Raw genomic sequence first — 24,583 nt, forward strand, 5'->3', positions numbered from 1 at the left:
CACCATTTTTTCCCTCCTAGCATTCACTTCAAGTGCTGTTTGCTTCCTTGTTTCTTGTGTTTTCCTGAGAAAAATTTAAGCTCCTTCAGATGAGTACAACATATAGATACATGTCTTGTACTACTTGAAACTTAAAGCCTATCCAAGTAATTGGTGCTCAGTAAATATTTGTTGAATAAAAGTATAATTATATGATGAAGGCTTTTTTATTCTTTGAACATTTATTTTATGATTACAGATTATATGTTTGGACTATAACATTTTGCTGATGAATATGTGGTGTTGCATAAATATTTGTGATTGATATTAAAATGTGTTTCCAGGGGCACCTGGGTGGCTCAGTGGGTTAAGCCTCTGCCTTTGGCTCAGGTCACGATCTCAGGGTCCTGGGATCGAGCCCCACATTAGGCTCTCTGCTCAGCAGGGAGCCTGCTTCCCCCCCCCTCCCCCTCTGCCTGCCTTTCTGCCTACTTGTGATCTCTGTCAAATAAATAAATAAAATCCTTTAAAAAAAATGTTTCCAGATTTTTCAAAATGTCGTACACAAACTGACCCTGAGATTAGCAGAAGTTTTACTTTCATAACAGAATCATGTTGATTGCAGCTGAAAATTTGGATTATCTTTAATTAGAATATTATTTTCTGATCAAACACTTTCTGATTTCCTCTCCCTGTAAATAGCAGGCAGGACCCTGGGCAGGGATTAGGAATTGGTGCTCACATATGAGGGTGAAGAGTCACTTTTTGGGGAGATATGCTCTTAAAGAGGCAAATCTAAAAAAGTGTCTTGGGGGAAATGCCAACTTAAATTCCAGGAAGAATCATATAGCTGAAGGACAGGGTCGATGTGACCCTCCCGTAGAGTGGGAAGACCTGGCTCTAGAAAAGTAAAAGGGAGAGAAATGAGTCTAGAGTGAGTTGCTGAAGCAGATTTTAGATTTTTATCAGGTGTTTATAGTTTTAAGTAGGAAATATGGTAAAAAAATGTTGATTTAGATTGCACAATTAATAAAGACTATAGAGAACAGAGCACACTTTAGGTTCCCTTGGAGGCAAGAGAATCTTCATGGCTCTAAGAAGCCTGACTGCCAAAGTCCTGGCAATCTATTTGTTTAGTCCAGTGTGAATATTCTTTCAACAGTGAATTATTTAACTTTTCCTTCTAAGAAAAAACATCTTTATAATTGCTTAATTTGTGTGTGTATTTTGTTTTGTTTTGCTTGTATACCAAATCTAGTTAATACAGCTGGGGGGTTGGTGACATATTTGCTTGTATTCTATGAGTTCTTTATGTCTAAAGTATTTTAATTTCTATACATTAAAATCCCACGTATAATCATAACTATAATTAACACAGTACATAGTAAGGCCTTGGTATGTCCTCAGATGGGAACCACCTTCATTCAAATACCATCTAACAAAAGCCAACAGGAATTGTCAAGGATTGTGTCTCCTGCTTATTTCTTCCATTCCTCTCGTTCCTTTATTAACTAATTCAATGTCTATTTACTAAGCCCTTACTGTGGGCATTGTTCATTGTGGCAGAGTTACTTAGAAAACAAGAAAATATAAACTCTCAAGGGTCTTCCAATCAAGATTCTGTTTGAACAAACATACTCATGTGAAACGATAAATATAGCACAAGTAGTGGTATAGTTCATTTAATCTAAAACAATGTTTTCTAGACTATAGGTTGCCAGACATCCTGTGCTGCTTCCTAAATTTACTTTACCAAAGAGTAATGATAATAATAGGAGAAGACCAGGTAACTACCAGTGTGTATTCCATGCAAGAAAATGTGTTTCCCCATGAACATTTTTGGAGGACAGATTTTGAATGCACTGTGTGTCAATGTAATGTACATGTCTTACTATGAGACAAGGTTAAAAAAAATGGTTGAAAGACACATATCCAGAGGAGTTTAGAGACACAGACTATTTTCACTTGAGTAGACAAGGAAAGAAAGCTTTACGGGTCTAAAGTACTTGAATGAGTCTTAGAGGAGATGAGAGGACTCTTCAGATGAAAGACCTACCAAAAAGAACTCAGAAATCGTAAATTAATTTATAACCATAAGAGAAAGTGAACTCTATAGAACCAGCTTACTCTTGAATGAACCGACCTCTCTAGGATCAACTGTTCTTTCAGGATCCTCTAGGAAACATTTAACTAATATACAACACAATTAGATCTCCCAACTTGGAATTATCCCCTCTCTCTGATGCCACAAGGTAAACTTTTTTTTTTTTTTAAGATTTTATTTATTTATTTGACAGACAGAGATCGCAAGTAGGCAGAGAGGCAGGCAGAGAGAGAGGAGGAAGCAGGCTCCCCGCGGAGCAGAGAGCCTGATGCGGGACTCAATCCTAGGACCCTGGGATCATGACCTGAGCCGAAGGCAGAAGCTTTAACCCACTGAGCCACCCAGGCGCCCCACAAGGTAAACTTTTAAGTGTTCCTGTGAGGTGTACCACACGAGGGTGATTCAAAATATGCTTCTGTCCAATTCCTTATTCCACATACAGTTTCAGATATTGACATCTTTTTTAAAAATGTGAAAGACCTAAAGAAAAATACCTAATTTAACACATTTAAGGTGTTTTCTTTTTTTTTCTCCTTGCCTCCCCCCATCATCCTTACATTAGATCCACTTGTGACTTCTATTAGCGGACTCTCTGAACTCCACTGGTTTAATATTTACTGGGCAAAAATTCAAGGACTCAGGACAACTGATTTATTTTAGCACTTTTTTTTTTTCGTACAAAAGAAAGAAATAAAAAGAATAAAAGCAGTCCGGGTGGCCTCTAGAGAAGGGTGGCTGTTGTTGCAGGAATCTTGCAAGTTAATGAGAATTCACCCGGGACTCAAGAGCGACCGAGAGGGGAGAAAGGAGGAGACGGGGTTGGGGCGGGGGGGGGGGGGGAAGGATAAAAACTCTTCCTTTGCAGCTGGCCCTCTCCCTCATTTGTTGCTCCAATAAGCAGTAATTAGGTCCTGAGCTAATGGTGTCAGCTGATCTGCTGTTTTTAGGCTAGACCCAGAGGAATCTCCATGGAAACCCTGCTGGAGTCGTCCCCCCACCTGGATGCTGAGTGCTCCTTTCCGCCACCTGGCTGCCGCCGCGCCCGCTGCTACCTCCTCCTGCCTCTAACCTGCAGCCTGCAGCATGCGCACTGCCCCCGGGATCCCTAAATGGGACAATTCTGCCCGTGACGTCAGCGCCCAGCCGTCTCCACAGAAACTTTTGTCCCATTGGCCAATCAGAGAGCTTGGAAGGGGCCGGGGAGGGGGGGGTGGGAGGAGAGGGGAGTGGGAGGGGTGGGGGTGAGGGGAGAGGCGAGAGGTTTAGTGTGTGGAGCTGCTCGCGCTCCGCCCGGGCTGTCAGTCCCGGCTCCAGCCGCCGCGAGACCTTCCCGGAGACGCGCGCACACACAGCGCACCCCCCGCATACCGAACACCCTCGCTCCCTTGCTCGCACACACGCACACACTCAGCCTGGCCGAGCAGGAGCCACTGACCATTTTGCAAGTGCCGGGACCAGCTGCGGCGCAGAGGGTACAAACACTCCGCGTCCCCGTTAGGGGCTTTCGTCTTGGAGACGACGACGAGGGGCGAAGGTGGGCTAGGACGCGGACCAGGCGCGGGGCACTGGTCGGGCCGCCTTCCTGGCACGGCCGCCTCCCGGGACGGGCGCGGGCCTCCGCAGAGAGTAGAATAAAGAGGAGCGGCCGCAATCGCAGCGCGAAGAGGATGGGAACTCCCCTGTTTCCAGCTCTGTAACAAACGGGTGGAAATCCTGAATGGAGGAGCTGCTGATTTCATTTGCTTGAGAAAATCGTCCAGAGGAACTCATATTTGGCTACTCTGAGCAGTGGAGGGGTGTCCATGACGTGGCAGGGGGAAAATAGACATACGAAACCTCCTGTGTGTACTGCAAACTGTAACCAAGCAAGGGGAAAATAATCTCTATTTTAATTTCATGCAAAGGGTTTTAAGCATCTGTATTATAAACTTACTTCTATGCCTTGTACCCAGTTCAGCAGAAACCAGAGGAGTCCTGTCTGGGGACCCCATCATTATCCGGGAGACCCGCTGCCAGCGGCCTGCCTTCGTTTACCCACATCTCCCTGGAACGGATATCTGTTTGGGGTACCACAGTCTCTCCTATAGAAGTATGGCCAAATATCCATGAATGTTTTGCTAATTCTGGGACTTAACTCCTGGAACCTACCTGCAGGGCTGGAATTTAGCCTAAATGCATATGAAGAAATGACATTTTAAACCATTTTAAAAATACCTTAAAATTTTCCCGTGTAGCAGGATTTGATAGGCTTAACAACATGACAGGTAAGAACTTTCTCTCTTTCTAGTCCCTGAACGCCCCACGCAGGGAAAGCCGAAGCGGAACGGGACCCTGGAGGAAGGAGAGCCAGGGGACCCGGGTGCCCTTCGGGGCTCGCAGGCACTCGGCCTGGCGGCTGCTTTCGAGACAAGCTCAGCCCTCGCTTCCTGGACGGTGGGGCCAGCGGCCGGGGAAGCTTCTGGGGCGCGCGCGCGGGGAGGCGGCGCAGCGCTGCACCTGCCCTGCCCAGGACACAGCCCCGGGGCGAGGCGTCCAGGGACCACCCTCAAGTCAATATTGGGATTTTTAATAAACCAAGGAATGGGATTTTAATTATTTAAAACCCAGCTCCTCTGGGCCAGATGCTGTTGGGATGGTCCTAGTCACACAATATTAAAGAGACCCATCACTAAGAGGACGAGACAAGCGTCCGAGACAAGCGTTGCAATTACGAATGAACCAGAGACTTGGTAGCACAGGGCATTGATTGCTGGTGCCCAGCCGGACCCTCCTCCCGTCTCCACCCCCCCCGACCCCCCCGAGGCAGGCTCCGGCGGCGGCCGGGACCTCGCGTCCCTACATCGTGGCCGGGCTGCATTTTTCATGAGCCCGGGGTGAACAGGTGCGAAGTGCGCTGGGAGCATCCGGCCGACGGCCGGGAGCGGGGAACATGGAGAGCGAGCGCGACATGTACCGCCAGTTCCAGGACTGGTGCCTCAGGACTTACGGGGACTCAGGCAAGACCAAGACGGTGACCCGTAAAAAATACGAGCGGATCGTCCAGCTCCTCAACGGCTCCGAGTCGAGCTCCACGGACAACGCCAAATTTAAATTCTGGGTCAAATCGAAGGGCTTCCAGCTGGGCCAGCCGGACGAGGTCCGCGGGGGCGGCGGCTGCGCCAAGCAAGTGCTTTACGTGCCGGTCAAGACCACGGTGAGTGACTCGCCTTCCTCTGTTATTTGTCTGCGGGAGCAGCCGGCGGGGAGGGGAGAGAGAGGGGGGAGAAAGGGGGAGCCGTGAGCCACCGTTGGCTCGTGTGCCCCCCCACCTTTCTCAACCCCCTCCCCAAGTTGTCCCCACTCGCATTAGCCAGGCGCGTTTCCCCCACGGTGGAGTCTTTGTGGTCCTTTATTTTAAAGCGGCAGCGCACCTCCAGAGCTCGCCGCCCTCCTCGCCTCCGGGCTCCTGAACCCGCTCCTGGAGCTTCCATCCCCGCGTCGGGCGGCCTCCAGCGTCCTCGGTTTGGGCCATTGTCCCATGTCCTTCGCTGGGCCGCTGGAGCGTGTCCCGCTTTCGCCACCAAGCATAAAGGCCACGCTGGAAGCCCAGACGCACGCTCTGATAATAGACGATTCTGATCGATCGTCTACAGTGTCTCCTAATTGGCACAAAGCCCGATTGTGGCGCTAGTCGGAGATGTGGGGTTCCCCCCCCCCCGCCCCGACACTATCAGGTTTTATTGTTAGACCGCCGCCTGGGAGACACCGGGCTATCCCATCGCCTTGATCACTCCCAGAGATCTTGCCACGACTGTTTAGATTGTAGATAAGGTCCTGGAGATTCCTCCTCCCCGCCCCCCCGTCCCCTTCCTCACTTCCCCCTTACACAAATAAAGCCGCAGCTACATGATGAACAACAAAGAGACATGGGTTTGGACGCAATCAAATGGTGTATATATTTGTTCCTCGTTCTGGGGTAGCTCTAAGTCTCATGGCCACAAAGCTCCAAGCCCAGGCGCAAGGTACTGGGCACTGAGAACCTAGTGTATCTCAGCCTCTGGGGCAGAAGCCTGTGAGGTTGGGAGGCGGCGGCTGCATCAATTCCCTTTTTAAGAAGATGGGAACTGTGGGCTACAAGTAGGATTGCAGATCAGATCCATAAGACCTCTTTCTTCGTCATGCTACGGTGGGTACTCGCCTGGAGTAGGGGTGGGGGAGGGCATTTGGCATCCTTTGCATTTTTGCCTGGCTTTGGGGTTTCTTGAGCATTTGCTCGTTTTCCTAACCTCCTCCCACGCCAACCCCTTACTGACAACTGTTTGCCCGTGCAGTATTCCTGGAGGATGCTAGAAAAGGAGATATCTTGCAAGCTATTCTCTCTCCAACGGAGGTATATTAAATTGGAAATATGTGCGTGAAAGGTTTTTCAGAGGACTATTTGGAGGACTCTTTCAGGTTTGGAAAATAGTTAATGGTTTCCCAAGATTAATTAGGGATAGTTGCTTGAAGGAAGTATATATATATGTATATATGTGTGTGTGTGTGTATATGTATATGTATATATATGGAATTTATTTGGAAAATGGGAAAAGGAAATAAAGGTGAAATAGAAACACACATAAAAGTTCTGCTTTTTTTTTTTTAAGTACAATTGTTGGAATTTTCTAAGAGGTAGACCTATAAACACAGCCTTCTCTTTTAATGTGGCATTGCTAAAGACAATGGTGAGATTACTGTCTTGCTTTACTAAATAATGAGGACTAGATGCCTGGATGTGTTTGGATTAGAACTGAGGTTTATTTACATCTGGATGAGCCAGAAGTCTGTTGTGGAGAATGAAGTGCTTTGATTCATTTGTACGGGAAGCAACTTAACCTGATTTTTAAAAACGACTTATTGTTAGACAAAGTAGATTTAGAATTCAGAACATAAGGATGTATTTTCCTTTGGTCACCCATGGGCTAACTGAATAAATAAAATAATCATTTAAGGTCTATTGGCCTCAGTAGTATTAGATAATATTTTATATATTTTTCAAAGCAATTGCTAGGTGGGAAGTTTGTTTTTCATTCCTTTTACATGAAAATCACGTTTCCTCTGTTTATCTGTCAGATAGCTTCACTTGTGCATTGGTCCAGTTTATGCTTACATGGGTTTGGTTACCTCCACTCTGTGTATAAACATTAATTAAAAATTCTTAACGTAAATTGTGTAACAGTCATAGAGACACGAAGAGAAATATGAATGCCTAGTAATTCAAACCAGACTTCACATGTTCAGATACTCATATTTTCATTGAAAAATTTATGCAGAGTTGTTAAAGAATTATTGCTAAGACATCTAATGTAGAATAACAACTACAGTGTTAATAATAAAGTAACACATGTTTCCCTTTTCAATTCAATAAAGATTCCATATATTTATGGGAGAAAATGTAATTCATCGGGTGATATTCTTATATAGTGGTTTCCATGTAGTATTTAAGAGATTTGCTCTTCATTCAAGCCTCTTTGGAAATGTTGAAGAGGTTTTTAATTCATGAACTCCTCTATTTCTCTTTATGAAAATTTTATGCTGCTCCTTACATAGAATTATAAGCTCCGCCTTCCCTGAAGGACAGCCAATCATCATTTCAACAAGTTAAAAAATAAATAAAAGGTTCCCCTTTTATCATGTGTTTCTCCGCATCTCAAATTATTTCTTCCTTATAAATAAGTTTTCCTTTGTAATAGCGGGAGTACAATTGGCAGAAAGACCAAAAAAAAAAACAAAAAACCCAACATTTTTAAGTCCAAGGCATATCTTGGCTGAAATAAAGAACTCTGTTTGGTCTTTTCAGGTGGACTGAGAATCTGTTCTTGCTCTCTGAGGTTTGAGGGTTTGCGGCTGGCTCTGCTCTCAGGGAGAGAGATTTGTGCCTGGTGTTGCAGTAACCCGCTGCTGTTGGTCATTAGACATCATTACTACCTTGAAAAGGGACAGAGAGAAGGGAAGAGGACAGGCTGAGGCTAATTAACTGCTGGTGTTTAATGAAAGAAAGGGAGACTGATAGCAGCTGGGAGGTCGTAGCAGAACAGAGTGGACACACGACACAGACTTAACTGAAACAGGACTATCTTTCAGTTTGAAAGAAGCTTGTTTCTACCTCTTATTTTCCTAAAAGGATAGCTGTGGCTTTCCAAATGCTTTCTCCTAAAATCTAAATTGGTGATAAAATCAAGCAAGTGACCACTGACTTAAAATGAAAATGTAGAATACTAGAAAAGATAAACATGCCCTTTACTATTTGTCTTGGCCATGCCTAAAGCTGAGGGGACAGATCTGTCACTGTTTAAATTACTCTGTGGCTGAGGAGATACTGTTTGGTCACCAAGCAACAACATCCTGCAACTCAGCCATTTTAGGTCTAGAGTGGGATCGGCATGTGTGCCTGCACGCACACGCACGCACGTGTATACACACGCACGTGCAGCTTGGCGAGCATCGACTCTAAGTTTTGTTTACATTGCCACCATTGTTTTTAGGTGTTCTCTCATTAGAGATGTCAAAACCTAAAAGGGTGAAGTAATGAATGACTTAAAGCAGTTCTGAAAAAGATAACAGTGCATGTCTGACATGGATTATAAGAAATGTTTCATCAGTGGTCATTTTAAATTAACATCACTATGGTGACTCTATTTTTACATTTTTGGTAGTCTCAGTTGAGTTTGTTTTTAGAAGTTTTTCATCCTGATTGGCATTTTGCTTTTGGCCACGATTAGTTGACCCGTCACACTTAAAATTCAAACCACCAAAACACATTATATATACCACTTGATATTATGAAAGGTAAACTTGGGAAATAATCAGAAAAATTGTTAAACCTTTGTAGTAGTATTAGATTATTGCATTATTGTGTATTTTTTAAAGGCCCACTGCACTGTAAAAAACATTAGGAAATTTGGCAAACTCACATTTTTATTTGTTTTTCAGTCTTAAGCAAACAAGGCAATGAATATCCGATTATGTGAGTAATGCTTTTCTTGACCTGTATATGCAGGAACGGACATTTAGGTCCAATTTTCGCCTTTTGTATATTTCTTATTTATACGTATTCCACCAGGGAATATAAAATGAATTTTTATCCAGAAAGAAAAATATATTATCTTTAGTTATGTCATTTAAAAATGATGATTTATTCAGTTCTGCAGTCTGTAGCCTCAGATTTCATATTGTTCTTGCTGTGTATACTAATTGATTACTATATAGTGATTAGAATGAATATTCATGGACTGGTTTATAAACAGTTACTGTTTTTTTTAGTTCTCTGACTATGGTTTTGGTTACAAATTCTCTATGCTATATCAAGAGTGGAGAAAATAATGCCTCATGAAGAGTCTGTATACATTTCTACCAGGCCGAACTTATGCTTGAGCCACATTCCATGTATATTAGGCCTTGATCTGAAATTTGCTGCAGAAATTCCAGAAAAACAAAACTGAGGAACATGCTAGCTACGCATTAGGATACTTATATCTCTGACAGAGGCAAATCATGATAATAGTAATTAAGATGTAAGCCGTTTTGCTTACCTCCTATACTTAGAAGGCGAGCATTGCTATAGATAATGAATGCATTTTTTTTCTTTGTTTAGGTATTTTGGAGGGCTCCGTAATATAGGTCTTGGTGGGGGGGTTCCAAATAGATCCCAAGTACGAGTCTCAGCAGCGTGGCTTCTAAGTGGACTTTAGTGGTTCCTAGAGAATTGTGCGGACTGCTCCTTATGGCAAAACCCTAGGACGATGGCAATTATGGCTGTCAAGAATAGCAGGTATACCCTTATAAGAGGCCGGTAAGGCGTGAGTATTTAGGGGCAAGGGGCTTGTAGAGATAACCCCCCCGAATTTATGGAAGAAATCAGACCCTGTTAATATATGAAGACTAGCCCACACATATTTCCCAAGATACCAGTTCTTGACTTTTCCATTGGTTCTTCCTTGTCTTGTTACTAAGCGTAGTTGGGAGCAGGCAGGGCGAGATTCAGCACTCATTTATATTACCTCAATAAACCTCCTGAACCAGCTGAGTTCCCGCTTCTCAAGGTCTTACACTCTAGACTTTGGGCCTGGGACAGAGGAAAGAAGCAACAACAGAGGATGTAGCAGCAGAACTTCTGAGAGTTTCAATCCCATGTCAGGACTATAAAGATGTTTCCTTAATAGCTGTTGTACTTGCTGAGACTTCTTATATCTCACGGCAAAGATCAAAGTGAATCTACTATGTTTTAGGTTACATTCGTTTTGATAATCCTGGTATAACAGGATAAAATAAACTTTGTGTACAGCGTAGATGGCAGGAAACATGGCGTAGTGATCAAGATTTAAATCTTGGATTCGACATTGATGATAACTCTAAGTAAGGGGAAATTTCTTAAAGACACGGTTTCCTTTTCGTAAATGCCACGAGTAATACTTGCCTAACTAGTTTTGGATGAGAATAATAATTCATAAGCATATAGTGTATGTAATATCTGTCTGACATGTAGCAAATGCTTAAAAACAATAGAAGCTCTTCTAAGTATTATTAAGAAAGCAAGGACACCATGATGTAATTAATTAGGTATATGTTATAAATTAGGTATATGTTATAAACTCAAGATCACGCTGCCACAAAGAAATAAAATGTATCTTTCTGAATGTGTGTGTTAATCAGATACTTATTTTTTTAGAAAACAAAAATGATTTTATTTTGTAAAAGTGATACATTTTCATTATTTAAAAAAATCTAAGAGAAAAGAAAAGAAATTTTAAGTTATATTAAATCCACCATCCAGATTTAACCATCATTAGCTAATTATGAGCATCATTATAGATGTCTGTCTAAACATACATACCAAAAGGAAATTAAGTTAGTGATTGATTGATATAATGATTGATATGGACAGGCAGAAATAATTTTCCAAAACTGGGACGGTAATTACATGCTAATTTAAGAAGCATAAAACATAATATCAAAATGAAACAAAAGAAACAAAAAACATGCAATTCAAAAAATTGCTAATAGACAAATACTTCTTCTTGGAGGTATTTATTCCTGAAGTTAATAGAAAAGATTAAGAAAAACATGAAGAGATGGAATTAGATTCATTTTTTTTTCAACTATAGATTTCAATGTCATTCTTATCATTGACTTTCTCCAATGGTAGAAGAGGAATAAGCCTATTTCATTTCTTCTCACTGTTTTGTTACTCCATGTTTATGTCATATTTATTTTAATTATATATTTTATTGTGTTATGTTCATTATATATGCTGTAATTGTTTTTATTTTCAAGGTTTCATGATGGTATATAATTTGGTGCTCACGACTGTTTTTCTTTTGGCATATTTAAATGCTTATCCATTCTTCTGGGTTTTTTTGGTTTTGTTTTTTGTTTTTTGTTTCTCCCTGAATTCTTTGATTTGATTCATCCCTTGGCTACAATTCCTGGTCATTTTTTTTTTTTTTTCTAAAGAAAGCATTATGTGTTCCATTCTTTGAGGTTTGCATACAATTAAAAATATTTGTCCTCAGCTTTTATAACTAAAGAACAACTTAACTAGTTGTAATTTCTTTAATTCCCTCTTTCTACCAGAACATTGTTGATGATGTGTTTGCCCTGTAAAATTCCGAGGCAAACCTGTTTTTCCAAATTTCATGGATCGTTTGCTCCTTTATCCTTGAAATTAAATAATTTCATTGAGCTATGTTTTGAATTCCTCTTCTCACTGAGTAATTACATTTATGGCCATAGCTTCAGTTGTGTCTATGTTATGGAGACTTGATGCATATCTTGTGAGGTTCACAACTGTATTTTACAATTTCTGCTGGATATTTCTACCAAGATATCTCAAAGCACCTCAAACTGAACATAATCCCAAATGACTATTTCTTCTCTCCATTTCTTCATCCTGGGTCTTCCCAGCTGACACCTTGTTTTCCTTTTGTATTGTCATTTTTAATAATTATACTGAAATATATCCTAGTATGAGACTGAATCTAGCTAAGTACTAAAGCAGTGAGCCAAATGAAATATTTGGTTCTCAGAATAAATGACAGTTCACAGATCATTCATTATAACTTCAGGGTGGCAAACAGAAATTAAAATGATTTGAAATTATGTAATAATTTGAAAGACGTGGAGAAAGTTATTAACACTATATATTGGAAGAGGAACAGGAAAAAAAAGTAAATTCAATACAATTTTATAAGTAGAATTACCATAAGCTAATACAGTAAAGTTTTATGAAAAAGGAACATTTACTGATTTACCTTTTTTTTTATTGAGTGTAACATTTAACGTTACATTGTGAATTTAGAGGAGAACAGCAGAAAATGATAAATCGTACATTTTCTCCACTTAAAAAGATTACCTGTATTTCTCTCCTTTGTTTAGAAATTGAAAGCACTAAAGTAATAGCTTGGCCATGAATCATCCAATGGGCACTCTGAAAAATTTAGAGGCTCTTCTTTACAATAATAGGGAATATATATGACTTTGTTTTCCTGCTTCCTGTCTACATTTCATAAGAGTCATTCTGCCAAATATGTCCATTATTTGGTGTACAGCAAATGCTAATTTACAAAAATAGTATTGAATTTGTAATTCCTACCCTTTAACGATTATCTTTTTAAAAAATTGAATTATAATTGACAGACAATATATTAGTTTCAGGTACACAATAAAATGATTTGATATTTATGTACATTGTAAAGTGATTACACAATGTCTAGTTACCATCTGTCAACATACTAAGTTGTTACAATATTATTGACTGTATTTCCTATGCTATATGTTATATTCCCATGTAGTATTTATTTTATAATTGGAAAATTGTACCTCTTAATCCCTTGCCCTTTTTGTCCATCTCCCATCTCCCTCTCCTCTGCCTACCATCAGTTTGTTTTCTGTATTTGAGTCTATTTCTGTTTTGTTTCTTCACTTGTTTCTTGGATTCCACACATAAGTCATATAGTATTTCTTTTTCTGTCTGATGTATTTCACTTAGCATAATATCTTCTCGGTCCATCCATGTAGATGTAAAAGGCAAGATTTATTCTTTTCTATATATGAGTTTGTTATATTACATACATATGTAATATATGTGTGTAATATGTATCACATCTATATTACAAAAATATATGATATATATTACATAATTATGTGTCATATATATGTCATTTATATTACACAAATATATGACATATATTACACAAATATATGTCATATATATGTGTAATATATATATATATCACGTCTTCTTTACCCATTTATCTATCAGTGGGCGGTCAGGTTGCTTCCATACCTTGACTATTGTAAATAATGCTAATACTGCAATGAACATAGTGGGGCATATATCTATTCAAATTAACATTTGTTTTTTGTTTTTTTTTGATAAAGTGGAATTGATATATTCTATGGTATTTCTATTTTTAACCTTTTGAGGCACCTCCATTCTCTTTTCCATAGTGGTTCCACCAATTGACATTTCTACCAACAGCACGTGAGGGTTCCCATTTCTCCGCATCCTTGCCAGTACTTGTTATTTCTTATCTTGTTGATACTAGCTATTCCAACAGGTGGTTTGATTTATATTTCCCTGATGATTTTTTAAAGGATTTTATTTATTTGAGAGACAGAGACAGAGAGACAGAGACAGAGAGAGAGAGACAGAGAACAAGTGGGGGGGAAGGGCAGAGAGAAAGAGAAAGAGAGAGAAACAGATCCTTGCTGACAAGGGAGCCCAAATGTGGGGCTCGGTCCCAGGACCCTGAGATCATGATCTTAGCCTAAGGCAGATGCTTAATCAACCACCCAGACACCCCTCCCTGATGATTTTTAATTGGATTTTTAAAAAATAATTTAGTTTTGTGAACTTTTTGTCTATTTTAGATGTCAACTCCTTATCAGATATGACATTTGCAAATATTTTCTCCCATTCAGTAGATTGCTTTTTTGTTTCGTTGTTTGCTTCCTTTACTGTTGAATGGCTTTTTAGTTTGATATAGTCCCATTTGTTTATTTTTCCATTGTAAAAAATAAATGTCAAAGAGCTTACTGCCTTTGTTTTTCTCCTAGGAGTTTCCTCGTTTCAGGTCTTATATTTAAGTCTTTAATCCATTTGGAGTTTATTTTTGTGTATGGTGTAAGAAAGTGGTCCACTTCCATTCTTTTGCGTGTGGCTGTCCAGTTTTTCCAAAACCATTTGTTGAAGAGACTCTTTTTCCCATTGTATATTCTTGTCTCCTCTGTTGTAGATTAACTGACCACATAAGCATAGTTTTATTTCTGGGCTTTCTATCCTGTTCCGATGATCTATGTGTCTTGTTTTTTGTACCAGTGTCATCTGTTTGGATGACCGTAGCTTTGCAGTAGAATTTGAAATCCAGGACAGCGATACCTCCAGCTTGTTTTCTTTTTCTTAAGATCGCTTTAGTTCTTTGGTCTTTTCTTGGTTCTGTACAAATTTTAGGGTTATTTATTTGAGTTCTTTGAAAAAGGCCATTGGTATTTTGATAAGGATTGTTTTGAATCTGTAGATTGCTTTGGGCAGTATGGACATCTTAATAATATTGTTTCAGTCCATGAGCATGGAATATCCTTTCATTTGTCTGTGTCATCTTCAATTCATTTTACCAATATCTTGTAGTTTTCAGAATACAGATCTTTCACCTTCTTGGTTAAATTTATTTGTAGGTATTTTCTTCTTTTTGGTGCAGTTGTAAATGGGATTTTTTATCTTAATCTCTATCCAATAGTTTGTTATTAGTGTATAGAAACACAACAGATTTCTGTATATGGATTTTTTTATCCTGCACTATTCTGAATTCATTTATTAGTCATAATTTTTGGGGTAGAAGCTTTAGGGTTTCTAGTATATAGTATCATGTCATCTGCAAATGTTGACAGTGTTACTTTTTTTTTCTCTTTTGGATAACTTTTATTTTTGTCACCTAATTGCTATGGCTAGGATTTCCAGTACTATGTTGAATAAAAGTGGTGAGAGTGGACATTCTTTACTTGCTCCTGACCTGAGAGGAAAAGCTTTTAGTTTTTCACCATTGAGTATGTTATTAGTTGCATTTGTCAAATATGGGCTTTATTATATTGAGATATATTCTCACCTTACCTACTTTGTTGAGAATTTTTATCATAAATGGATGTTGAATTTTCACAAATGCTTTTTCTGCATCTTTGAGATACTCGTATGATTTTTATCTTTCATTTTGTTCATATAGTGTATCATGTTGATTGATTTGTAGATTTGAACCATCTCGGTTGGCATCCCCGAATAAATCCTACTTGATCATGGTATATGATCCTTTAAATGTATTGTTGGATTTGGTTTGCTAATAGTTTGTTGAAGATTTTTGTGTCTTTCCTCATCAGGAATATTGGCCTATGATTTTATTTTTTGTAGTGTCTGTCTGGTTTGTAAATCAGGGTAATGTTGACCTTCTAGAATGAGCTTACAAGCGTTATTTCCTCTAATTTTTTTGGAGTTTGAGAAGGATAGGTATTAACTCTTCTTGAAGTGTTTGGTCGAATTCACCTCTGGAGCTGTTTGGTCCTGGATTTCTGTTCATTGGGAGTTTTGTGATTACTGATTCAATTTCATTACCAGTCATGAGTCTGTTGAGATTTTCTATTTCTATTTCTTCTGATTCATCTTGAAGGAGTATATGTTTCTAGGAATTTATTAATTTCTTCTGGGTTTTCCAACTTTTTGTTGTATAATTATTCATAGTAGTCATTTATAATTCTTTGCATCTCTGTGGTATTTGTTGTAACGTTTCCCTTTTCATTTATGATTTTATTTGGCCCCTCTTATCTTCTTGATGACTCTTACTATAGGTTTATTAGTTTTGTTTATCTTATTTTTTAAAAATTTCCTTTCTCTATGGATGGCAACACAATTTGCCCAACTATCCAAGGCAAAAATCTTTATGACATTTTTGATTTTCCCCTTTTCTTCCCCTTTTATAGTCAGTACTCTAGGGAATATTGTTGATTCTATGAACTTAGTATGTCTTGAATCCATCATATTCTTACCATACCATACTAAGCGATATGACCATTTCATGACAATATTGTAGTTTTCCCGAAAGCTTTGAAGGAGGGGATTTGATTTCCTCAGCTTGAATAATGCATGATGCATCCTTGGTGCTCAGTATTAATGCAATAAATGAAAAACTTCCCAACCTGACACCACATTATGGGCCCTTCTTCTTTGTCAGCATACAATAACTATAATATAACACATAATACTATATTATATAATATATAATATATACCTAAAATACTTATAATTATAATATAATATAATACCATAGCTATATTGGGAACTTTTTTTCCCACAAAATATAAATAATTAATTAAAATTCTTGTAAAAAGCACATAATACAAGGTTAACCATCTTAACCATTTAAAAATTAAAAAAAATTTTTTTATTAACATATAATGTATTATTAGCCCCAGGGGTACAGGTCTGTGAATCACCAGGTTTACACACTTGACAGCATTCACCACAGCACATACCTTCCCCAGTGTCCATAACCCAGCCACCCTCTCCCTACTCCCCCACCCCCCAACCCTCCGTTTGTTTTATGGGATCAAGAGTCTCTTATGGTTTGTCTCCCTCCCGATCCCATCTTGCTCGTTTATTCCTTTCCTACCCCCAAAATGCCCCCACGTTGCCTCTCAACTTCCTCATATCAGGGAGATCATATGACAATTGTCTTTCTCCGATTGACTTATTCCGCTAAACATAATACCCTCTAGTTCCATCCAAGTTGTCGCAATCTCTTAACCATTTTTTAAAAAGATTTTATTTATTTATTTGACAGAGATCACAAGTAAGCAGAGAGGCAGGCAGAGAGAGAGAGGGGGAAGCAGTCTCCCTGCTGAGCAGAGAGCCCGAAGTGGGGCTCAATCCCAGGACCCTGAGATCATGACCTGAGCTGAAGGCAGAGGCTTAACCCACTGAGCCACCCAGGCACCCCCTCTTAACTATTTTTAAATGTACAGTTGAATAGTATTTAGTATAGACATCTTGTTATACAATAGATGTCCAGAACCTTTTTATATTGCAAAACTGAAGCTCTGTATCCATTAAATAACAAATTTCACCCTGTCTCCTTTTCTTCCAGTCCCTAGTAACCACCATTGTACTTTCTGTTTCTATGTATATGACTATGTTAGATACCTCATATAACTGGAGTCTTATAGTATTTGACTTCTTGTGATTGACTATTTCGTTAGCATGATGTCTTCAAGACTCATGCACGGTGTAATATATGGCAGAATTTCCTTCCTTTTTAAGGCTAAATGACATGCCATTATATGTATGTACCATATTTTGTTTATCTACTCATCTATTGATGGATCTTTGGGTTCCTTTGCCTCTTGGCTGTTGTCAATAGTGCTGCTATGAACATGGGTGTGCAAATATTCCTCAAGATCCTCCTTCAATTCTTTGGACATATCTATCTGTACCTATATCTATATCTCCCCACAAGTAGGATTGCTGGATTCATTCTATTTTTAGTTTTTTTGAGGACCTGCCATGCTATTTTCCATAGCAGTTGCACCATTTTATAGTGCCACCAACTGTACACAAGATTAAGCACTCTTTAAGACTAAGAAACTAGAGACTTTGCTCTTCATGTGGACCTCTTCAATGAACATACTTCTTTCTATGGTAATTGCAAGTATTGAATATAACATGATTAGTAACAATATTAGTGCCTTACATTTATCAAGTTCTTCCTAGAGGTTAAAGATTGGGCTAATCATTTAAAGAAAGCACACCCTTAATGTTCGCAACAGCCTTATGGTTATTAATGCTTTTTATCACACACTTGGGAAAATTGTGGTTTAAGTTAAGGTGACTTTCTGAAGTCACAGAGCTTCAAAGTGTTAGCGTTCAGATGGAAATCATTTCATTTGGGTTCTAAAGTCCTCGATTTGATCTCCAGACTTTTAAAATAACATACTCTGATTGTTAACAAAAGTGAACATGAAATTATATATGTAATATATATAGTGCATTAATAGATACACTACTGTATTAATAATTAAGGCATTCAAAAAATACTCAAAAATATAAACATACAGAACTGAGATTAAAATACATATAAATTCTAACATTTTCTTCTTCACCTCACTAGGTCATCTCATACATTCTCTGGGATGTGCATATACCAGTCGGAGATAATTACTCTAATCCATAGTACAGTTTTGCCTCACATTGTGTTTAGCTTACACTTCAGCTAAAATAGCACCTTTTTTTTTTTAAATTAAGGAGGGTGTACTCTGTACTCAACCAACGCAACATTCAAATAATATCTTAGCTTTACAAATCCTTGACATCCATAAAACAATTACATAGGTTTGATGTTGGTATGACGGTAGAGGTTGTTTCATCAAAGGCAAGTTCACGGAGTGGTACACAGTCAAGGAAAGCTAAAGTATAGGGTATGGTGAAAGGTGAAGTTGGAAAAGTAGGCTGGGCCGAAAGTATGGGAAGCCTCCATTGCCATGTTAAAATGTTCAGACTTCATTCCATAAGAAAGGACAGCTACCAAAAGTGTTTGAGCAGGAATGTCATAATTAAGGGCTTACAGGTAGAGACTTGATGTCTCATAGTGGTTTATATTGCAGAATATAAATCAAATGAGTAAAATAGAAGCTAAATAGTTCCTTTGACTCAATATATTATTTGAAATTTTATAATTACAGATATTACCCAAGAATTAGATTCAAATTGTCGGGCAGTCAATCAGTAAAATTCAGCAGCTTGATGTTTTAATTGAATTATGTATAAATGAATCATACTGTACAAATCTCAAACTTTAAGTCCAATAAAATGTTAAAAATAGAATGTATGTACAAGGAATATGAATTAAGTCATCTTATAGTAAATAGATTTTCTATTTGTTGTTTTTGGAGTTGAGGAGAAACAATGGTTGATCTTTTAGTTGTTGCTATATCCACAATGACAAAGACTTCCCAGAGAAATCTTTCTAAAAACCCAAGTGGAGAATTCTATATAGAACACTGATTCAGGGGGCACCTGGTTAGCTCAGTGGATGGAGCGTGCATTCAAGCCTGATGTTGGATGAAGAAGTTACTTAAAAATAAAAATCTTAAAAAAAAAAAAGAATACTTATTCAGGTACACATCTTTTCAAAGTCACGTTAGAGTTTCAGATACTTATTGAAACATGAAGTTTATGTTTTAAAGCAGTATTTTACATCTTGCTCGTACTTCTTTGTTTTATACCCACACATCTGTCTCTACAGTGAGAGTCTTCCCTGGGATCCCTCAATTTTTGTGCACTGTGGTAGGCAGGATTCTAAGATGACTTCCAAAAGGTCTTCATACTTGTTTACCACCCCCCCCATTTTTGAGTGGGATAGAACCTGTGAATATGATATGTTATCACTCCCATGATTTTGTTATGTTATATGGTACTGTTGACTTTAAGAAAGAGAGCTCTTTCGTCCCTCTTTAATAACATTAGCCTGTTAAAAGCAGAGAGTTTTTTCACTGGTTCATAGCAGAAGACCTGAAGAATTTCAAAGCCTTAGTTGGAGGATGCCCTGTGATTAAGAACTGACAGCAACTTTGTAGAAGCTGAGAGCATGCTTTGCCAATAGCTAGGAAAACAACAGGGATATAAATCCTATAACCATAAGGGAATGAATTCTGCCAACAACCAAATAAAGCCTGGAAGTGGATCTTTCCCTATTGAGCTTCCAAATGAGAATGTAGCTGGCTGACCCTTGTTTCAGCTTTATGAGGACTTGAGTGGAGGAGCCAGTTAAAATGTGTTGAGCTTCTGACCCACAGGAATTGTGAGATAGTAAGTTTGAAGGTTGTAAGCCACCCAATGTGCAGTTACGCAGCAAAAGAAAACTCATACACAGCATAGCTCTTTGGTGCAAATTTTCTCAAAAGCATATGCACAATCAAAACAAGTCAATTTTTTAATTTTTTAATTTTTTAAAATTTATTTATTTGACACAGAGAGAGATCACAAGTAGGCAGAGAGGCAGGCAGCTGGGGTGGGGGAGGAGGGTGTGGGGGTTGTGGGAAGCAGGCTCCCTGCTGAGCAGAGAGCCGGATGCGCATGTGCGGCTCAATCCCAGGACCCTGAGACCATGACCTGACCTGAAGGCAGAGGCTTAACCCACTGAGCCACCCAGGCGCCCGGTCAATTTTTTAAAAGCATATTTGACTATTCGTGGTTTAAGATACAGGGAGACATAATGTAAATATCCTTTCCACTAATGCCTAATGTGCTGAATTTTTAAAAGTTTTTGATGAAATGGTCCATAACTTAGTAATTTAGTAAAATACAAAATTTCTAACAGATCATTTGAAATATTTAATGATGGCTTGTATTGGAAATATATATATATATAGCTTCGATTTTTCTCTTAATGTCTTTATTTTTAAGTGATTTTTATTTCATTATCTTTCTTCTATTTCCTAAATAGAATACAAGGTAGCTTACTGTTTTAGGCTTTTTGTGGGAAGATGAGGGCAGAAGAATATATATATCAAGAGATTATTATAATTTACATAATTGTATTAAGGTATGTAGAAGTGTTTTTGAAAACAATATACAGAAGATAAAACAAAATACAACATCATCATTTATTAGAAATAATCATTCTATAATTTTATTTTTGAATAATTATTTTAATATAATACTCATTTTAAAGAAGACCTGCCTAAACTTTAGGGGCTAGGATATAGAAAATAACATTTATAAGTAGATCTTTTTCTGTTAAAATCTTAGCAGATGCTGGGAATCATTTTCCCCTCTCTATGTTGAGATGGGAAAATCTTTGTTTTGATTTTCTTCCTGTCTATCTATCTGGCATTTATTCAATGGGCTCTTATGTTCCACTTTTCCTAATTTTAATCAAGTACTCATTTGTGGTACTTTTTCTCACAGTTACAGATTTTCCCACTGTTTGGAGCTGTTAGAAAACTGGGAGGTTGAGAAAGAGATTCAGAAGATAAGTTCAGTAACTTGGAAACTTAATTTTGGTAATAAAAAGGAATAACCTGTCTTATAGGCAGAGAGCTGGTTTTTTTGTTATAAATGGCTTTCTTCCTTTTTAAAGGTTATAATGTGTTTTCAGGGAATGTTACTTGAATATTTATGTGTCATCATTATGTAGAAAGGGAGCAGTCATTGAAAGAAGATTGACAAATATATTTGAAGTTTTCTTCTCTGTGGGGTGCCAAGATAGGGGGCAGTTCAGGGAAGGATGCTTGTATTTGGAACTAACTTCACTTGCCAGATGGCTAGAAAGCTCTAGGGGTTTAATCTAGAGACCTGGGGCAAAGCTAGGTGGCACATATGAGGATCCAGTGTTTAGCTTGGCCATATTAGTATCCTGCTCTAACCAATTGACCTGATTAGATGAGATTTTCAAATCTAATATCGCAGGTTTGTTTGAATTTTAGATGTGGGTCATTGTTCTCTTAGTAGTCTCTGTTTACATGCTCTTTGGTGTTTACCTGAGGTCAAGAAGGAGTTTGCTATATTTGTTTTAATTAATCTTTCTCCATAAAAGCTACCATTATAAAATAATTCATTTGATGATTTGTTTGGTCTCACTAATTTGGAATATGTTAATTTAAAATTAGCATTAATTTGAACAGGAGTAGGATGACATTTACCTTGAACTACCTATTAAAGGAGGATTTATCTAAAAATTCATAATTAATAAGATAGCAGCGGGGGTATGATTATCTACTATAATGAGTAAAAACTTTTTCTTAAACCATCTCTATCCTCATATAAACAATTCATAGGTCCATGCCATTATAAATGGATCTCTACTTAATAAAGAAGGTATTATGAATAAGTACCCGTTAGCTAATTTGCATTACTCTGTTGTTGATACATGCAGTATAATAGTAATATGTCCCCTAGAATTTTCAAATAAGAGAAATAAGATCACCCTCTAGAATTTAAACTTTAAAATCAACACAGTTAATTAACATGTGAAATTCAAAGTCACTTTAAAGTGACAGATGTCTACTATACTATAAGAGTGGATGGTATTTTGCTTGAAAATATAGTAAAACCTCTCTTAATAGAGCCTCACTAGCAGAATTAACCTAAACTCTCTCTTCCCTCTATAACATACTGATTTCCATGATGTGAACAAACTTGTTTATGTAGCTTATCTTGTAGTTGCTTGTACTTTGTGCCCATAAAATTGGGTTGTATGCATATTTTTGGCTATGTTTTTCTCACATTCTTTTTTTGCTGGTTTCATTTGTTTTAATTATGCTATTTGAATATTTTATAAACTGGTAGAGTACAATAACCTAAGTTTGGTGCTGTATAAAGTCTCAAAATATATGTGAACTGCTAAAAACAAGTGGAAAAATAAAAAAATAAGAAAATTTAGGTTTCCATACTGCCTAAATTATAAGTAACGACTAACTTCTTGTTCTACTTTAACTGAAACTGAAATCATATTAATTTTTTAGGGCTTATACACTTGGAATGTCAATCAGTAGTCCCATTCTTAAAGAAAAGATCATTGTTCTATCACTAAAGCTTAGCAAATAAGTATGAATGAGCATGTATTAAATGAAAAAAATGATATTTAGGTGTGTATATATCATCTTCTACGTCTTTCAAATTTAACATTTTTTGTATACTAAACTTCACAATGGCTAAAGAGCTTTATGTATTATAGAAAGAAAGTTATAAGTTATGTTTGTTTAACCATAGAAATATGATTTAAAGATACACATCTTGGTGGTGCTAATAATATCCTGTAACGGCAGAAGAACTCTGTTTCCTGAAGACATATCCTTATCTTGTACAAAAATGTTTCAATCCAGATGAGCCTACTGCCATAACTTAATCACTTGGTATTATATCCTCATTCAGTCCAAGTTTAACAAGCCACTTTTTAATAATTTGGGTTTCCATTGGCTTGACTACACACTGGTCAACTGTTGACAATGTCAGGAATATTGAAGTTATGTTTCTCAGTATAAGTTATGTAGTTTCAGATTTTATACTAAAATCTCTTGTGAGTTTGGCTTGAATTCAGAGTCTCTATGTCTAATCAGTTTATATACACCGATGGAATCTCCAAAAAAATTATAGAGAGCTTGAGAATGGGAGGCGATAACAGATGCTAGGAAGGCAACAAAATGTTATCCACCATAATCTGACTTGCTTAGAGGTATTCCTTCTAAGCAGTCATTCCTCTTTGTTCCCAGTTTGCTTGACTTTCTGGTTGTTCTCTTCTGAACTGATTATTTTTCTAAAATTTATTAATTTTCTAAAATTTTTTAGAGTTATAACATCAGTTTAATATAACTTGAATCATGCTTTTTCATTTAAAATTACTATCATTAACATTTCCCCAATGTTACTAGTCTTGCTGATTATTTTTATGGCTTCACAAATCCATGCTCTAACATCTCTACCATGATTTCTTTACCATTTCCATATAATATGTCATCTTATTTTATTTTTCTGTTTTAAGCTTCCCTTCCCACTGGATTATGATAATTACTTTTTTATTTTAAAAATATGTTTGTGTGTGTGTAGGTGTTTGTGTATTAGAATTTATTTTTTGGATCTCACTGAAGGACTTTACATGAATTTTCTCAGATTCTGAGAGCTTTTTGAATCTTATTTCTGTGATCTATCTCAGACATCTCTTATTTTAATGGGCTCACTAGTTACCTGGGGAGTTTGTTAAAACAAATCAGGGATCTAGGTCAGGGAAGGACTTATGATTTTTCGTTTCTAAAAAGCTACCATATGGGTTTCCAGTGCTGGCCAAAATAATACAAACATTATCATGGACTGTCCCTGCCACAGATTACACTAAAAACTCTGTAGAGAATATGAAGCACAACTACTTGAGAACTCTGAGAAACAAACAGTAAAGCAGATGGAAGTCAACAACAAGCACAGTAGTATAAGGGGTAGGTGTGCTGGTTATTAGTTTTTTCCTGCTGTTTTGGCTCCTGGATTTAAGTGAAGGTTAGTCTCAGTCATGGAACTGCATGATGAGAGCAGACAATACAAATTCTGAGGGTATCTTCTGTCCAGAGGATCAGAAAAAAAGGGCCCCTGACACCCGGAGAATACGGGGAATCCTTTTTTTTTTTTTTTTCTTCTCATTGTCATTGAAAGCCCTACCATTGAGGCAGTGCAGTAAGAGAGGGACCTAAAACTCTGAGTGGAAAACTTGTCTCTTTGGCCAGAGGAACAAGGTAAAATGGCCCCTGTGGTCCAAAGAGGGTATGTGAGATCCCTTTACTACTTTCTCTTTCCCGGTTTTCCTGATACATTTTTGTGAAGATGGCCCGAGTCTCATGGAATTGTGTGAAGTGCAAAAGGCTAGAGAAATCAGAAAAAAAAAAAAAAAAAAAAAAAAAAAAAAAAGTTGGGGGGGGTGGATTTTGGGAAATATGAGAATGTGAGCAAAATACCAGAGT

At 37.9% G+C, this 24,583-nt stretch overlaps 1 protein-coding gene across 5 annotated transcripts in view; it reads left to right on the top strand.

The window, feature by feature from the left end:
* Positions 1-5,012: 5,012 nt before the first annotated feature.
* The window catches only part of NOL4 (nucleolar protein 4), a gene marked incomplete at both ends in the record, with an annotated part of 415,641 nt that continues 396,070 nt past the window's right edge, over positions 5,013-24,583 (top strand). For all 5 annotated transcript variants that reach the window (XM_080821656.1, XM_080821654.1, XM_080821655.1 and 2 more), the window contains one exon: positions 5,013-5,276. In XM_080821656.1, the coding sequence (XP_080677782.1) occupies positions 5,013-5,276 (264 nt within the window). The remainder of the gene's footprint in view (positions 5,277-24,583) is intronic.

This window comes from Martes martes (genome assembly GCF_963455335.1).
Source record: "Martes martes genome assembly, chromosome: 13".
Classification (NCBI taxonomy): domain Eukaryota; kingdom Metazoa; phylum Chordata; class Mammalia; order Carnivora; family Mustelidae; genus Martes; species Martes martes.